The sequence below is a fragment of the Gekko japonicus genome, unplaced genomic scaffold (genome assembly GCF_001447785.1).
Source record: "Gekko japonicus isolate JY-2015 unplaced genomic scaffold, Gekko_japonicus_V1.1 scaffold5014, whole genome shotgun sequence".
In the NCBI taxonomy this organism is placed as follows: domain Eukaryota; kingdom Metazoa; phylum Chordata; class Lepidosauria; order Squamata; family Gekkonidae; genus Gekko; species Gekko japonicus.
Window position 1 is genome coordinate 60,095 of NW_015164789.1, and position 4,495 is coordinate 64,589.

General features: G+C 43.2%; 1 protein-coding gene across 1 annotated transcript in view; it reads right to left on the reverse strand.

The window, feature by feature from the left end:
• Window positions 1-3,467, reverse strand: part of KCNQ3 (potassium channel, voltage gated KQT-like subfamily Q, member 3) — a 52,383-nt gene extending 48,916 nt beyond the window's left edge. Inside the window, 2 exon segments of the mRNA XM_015409736.1 lie at window positions 245-335; window positions 3,415-3,467. Coding sequence (XP_015265222.1) covers window positions 245-335; window positions 3,415-3,467 — 144 coding nt within the window.
• Between the last annotated feature and the right edge of the window lie 1,028 nt (window positions 3,468-4,495).

Below are 4,495 nucleotides of genomic sequence, written 5' to 3' on the forward strand. Positions count from 1 at the left end.
AGACACCTTGTGAGGTAGGTGGGGCTAAGAGAGCTCTTGACAGAAACTGCTCTTTTTCAATACCACCTCTGACAGAACTATGCCTTGCCCAAGGTCATCCAGCCAGGTGCAAGTGGAGGAGTGGGGAATCAAACCCGTTTCTCCCAGATTGGAGTCTGTGCACTTGACCACCGCACCAAAATGACTCCGTATAAGGCAGCTTCATGTGCCCCATGGTATGAAGACCCAATCCTTCTGTACTCACCAACAGTAACAACCAATTTCCGGATGCGGTTTCGTAGTCCTTGAAAGTTGTCAGGACAGCTAAAATCAAGCATCCCAGGACAATCAGAAACCTAGAACGAGAGGAGGAGGAAAACGGAATCTCAGCAGATGTTCCTTCCACCGTCAAGATCCTCCGGGTCATTTACCGTACAGAACGGTAGGGTCGGTTTTCAACGTGCGTACCTGGCAATTAATTTGTTATGATGATCATTAATTAACTTGTTAAAACATGTATACCCTGCCTTTCCTCGTGATTCAAGGTGGCTTACAACAACAGCTGAAAACACATTTCCACTTAGAACCAAAAATAAAATAACAGACCCCAAATCTCTCTCTCTCTCCCTTCCCCCAGAGAAAACAATGGCCCACTGCCCAAAGGATGCTACGTGTTGAAGCATCCTGTTCTTATGCTACTTTGGAGCTCTCCATTCAGAAATCACCTATGGTTGAGAATGTACCACTTTTGCAAACTGGACGTAACCAGCTCCTTTTTCTTCCAAACCATCAACGTGATGTAAACTATATTCAAAGTCACAGCTAGTTTCATGCTGATGAGCCACCATTCTAAAACACACAATAAATCCCAGATTAGGAATCCTGGTTTGCAGGCAAGAAGAATAGAATTGTAGCGTTGGAAGGCATCACAGAGGCCATCTACTCCAACCCCCTGCTCAATGCAGGATCAGCCAAAAGCACCCCCCCAGTGTTCATCCAGCCGCTGCTTGAAGACTGCCAGTGAGGGGGAGCTCACCACCTCCCAAGGTAGCCAATTCTACTGCTGAACTACTTGTACTGTAAAAAAAAAATCTAATACCCAGGCAGTATGCTTCCAACTGTAATTTAAACTCATTCTTATGAATCCTATCCTCTGCTGCCAACAGGAACAGCTCTCTGCCCTCCTCTAGGTGACAGCCCTTCAAAGACTTCAAGAGAGCAATCATGTGTCCCCTCAACCTCCCTTTCTCCATACTGAACGGTCCCAAGTCCGCCACCCGACTCAGACTTTTTTCAGACAACCATGTTAGCCACAGTTGCTTTAATTAAACCATGGCTATGCACAACTCTGAATTGGAACTGTTCACAAATGTTCTTGGATTCATCATGAAGGATTCCCCCACAGAGCTGTCAACTCTGTGTTTCGGAAATTCCTAGAGATTTGGGGTGAGGGCTGTATTATCCATAAGGCTGACTAGGCTGAAACCCGCAGGGACTAGGGGCCCATCAATTTTTTTTTAATTGAGGCACTGTTTTCTCTTCATAGACAGCCTGTAATCTATAACCTCTATTAATAAGATAATTAACTGCTTCCTTATTGCAGTGAAACCAATTCTCTCTTCTATTAAAACAATTATCCATAAATTATATATATTAATAAAAAAATTAAAAATATTCACTTCAAAATATTACAGTATTGAACAAGTATACCCACAAAATGTGCTTTCCTGAAGAGTTGTACTCACGCATTTAAAATATATTTAAAAATTGTGAATAGAATTCTTCAGGAGCCCCTCAAAATGGATATAGGGCTATGTACTGATCAAATTGCCAACATTCACTGGATTATGGAGAAAGCAAGGGAGTACCAGAAAAACATCTACTTCTGCTTCATTGACTATGCTAAAGCCTTTGACTGTGTGGATCAAAACAAACTATGGCAGGTCCTTAAAGAGATGGGAGCACCAGACCACCTCACATGTCTCTTGAGAAACCTGAATAAGGGTCAAGAAGCGACAGTTAGAACCGGATATGGAACAACTGATTGGTTTAGCATAGGAAAAGGAGTACGACAAGGATGTATATTGTCACCCTGCTTATTTAATTTATATGCAGAGTACATCATGCAAAATGCCGGCCTGGATGATTCAGAAACCGGAATTAAGATTGCCGGGAAAAACATCAACAACCTCAGATATGCAGACGATGCCACTCTAATGGCAGAAAGTGAAGAGGACCTCAAGGGTCTCTTGCTGAGGGTGAAAGAGGAGAGCGCAAAAGTGGGCTTGAAACTCAGCATCAAAAAAAACTTAAGATCATGGCATCCGGCCCCATCACTCCTTGGCAAATAGAAGGGGAAGTCGTGGAAGCAGTGACAGACTTCACGTTCCTGGGATCCCAGATCACTGCAGACGGTGACTGCAGCCATGAAATTAACAGACGCCTGCTCCTTGGGAGGAAAGCGATGGCGAACCTAGACAGCATAATAAAAAGTAGGGACATCACCCTGCCAACCAAAGTCCGTATGGTCAAAGCAATGCCGGGGATTGAACCTGAGACCTTCCACACGCAAAGCAGAAGCTCTACCAGAGCCATGGCCCTTCCTGTGAAGCCGCTTTATACGGAATCAGCCCCTTGGTCCATCAAGGTCAGCGCTGTCTGCTCAGACTTGCCGCGGCTCTCCAGGGTCTCAGGCTGAGATCGTTCACCTCTCTCTCTGGTCCTTTTAACTGGAGATGCCAGGGATTGAACCTGGAACTATCTGCGTGCAAAGCAGAGGCTCTGCCACTGAGCCACGGCCCCTGGTGTCAGGACAGCCGTACTTAATAGAATTTAAGAATTCTGATCTAGCAGCTTTGGAAGCTAGCCCGCTGCACCGCACCAATAGGGAAGAGCTATAGCAGTTGAATTTCTTCCTCCTTCCTTCACCTGACCTGGATCTTTTTGGATGTTAACCTTGCAATGCCTCCTGATGCACAGGCAAGGGGGAAATCAGCTAGGAAATCTTTAGACCCCTCCCCATCCACATGCCAGACAAGTCAGAGGAAGTGGTCTGACCACAGGGAGGCAGCACGTCTCCAGCTAAGGGGAAAAGGAGGAAGTTTGGGGCTCCGTTCCGAAGGAAGCAGGGAATGCAGAAGGGCCAGGAACAGCAGAAATCTTGCAGAAATCTTGCACCCCACTGAGATGCAAAATAGGAGATCTGATGCATTACAGAGTACCTTCCAAAGGTTAGGTTTTCAGCTCAATTGGGCTCATTTGATTTCTCTCTCTCTTTTTTAAAATATTTTTTATTTTATTAAAAGATAAGTCAAGTATACATAAATAAACCCATTATGTCTCAACATTACTGCATAAACATTAATACAAACTTTGAGCGCAGATACATATCTCACAATGCCTTCTATTAACTTGTCAGCAGGATCTTCGTCTTACCATATCCTTATCACTTTCTTGTGATTTTCCAATTCTTCTAAGATTGCTATCATAGTAACGTATAATCACTCTAGATACATTTTAGAAGGATCTCAATAGTATTTTGTGAGAGTGCTCAGACTATAAAAATTCTCATAGATGTAGCCATTCTGCATAGCCAGTATGTGCTGGTAATACATCGTTTTCTGTGAAATATGTTATGAGAGGACACCATTTCCTTTTTCTTTTTCTTAAACTGCCCCCAAAGGGGCAGGGCTTTATTACATTTTCCACATAACATACACAAACAATCATAACATATACATACATATACATACAAACGTACAAACAGATACATGGAGGTTATTTTCAATTTTACCAATATTTATACTGATGCCTATTCCACCTTAATAACAATTTCTCATGAACTGTGTAAGCAACTTTTCTGTCTCTATCATCCTAACAGGTATATATTTCATTTAGTAAACTCTTAGTCTGTCTCTTGCAAGCTTGCCTACATATGTTCATCATACCAATTATAGAACCGTGACCAAGTATTCTGGGATGTCGAATCTGTTGCGCCTTTTATCAATAAAGTCAATTTATCCAATTCTGCAGCCTCCAAGATTTCATTTCCTAGTTCTTGTTGTGGAAATATTGGAAATTACCGGAGATACCAACACCATTTTCGAATGAATCTGGAATGGGACCTCGCATACCCTTGTGTGTGGGACTCGTATTTATCTGCTACTTTGTCCATCACAAAGTGGTCCCAACATTTATTTCTCCATTGAGCAATGGAAGGAGGATCAGGATTTGATTTCTCTTTTAAGCCAGAAGTCACCGCAGGCAAGCAGTGCTAAGTCTACTCTTGTCTCTCACAAAACAACAGCAGCACTTTTGCCACTGTACCTCCCCTCGCCCAACCTGGCTGCTTCTTGTCCATGCCCACCACCTCTAAAAAAACCCAACATGGCTTATCCTTCTCTGGCTAAATTCATGCCAACAATCTCTTCCATCTGTCTCTCTTAAGCTCAGACCTATTCTTAGTTCCTTGGTTATAGAATGTCACTTATAGTGATGGCCACAGGGATAAACAGCT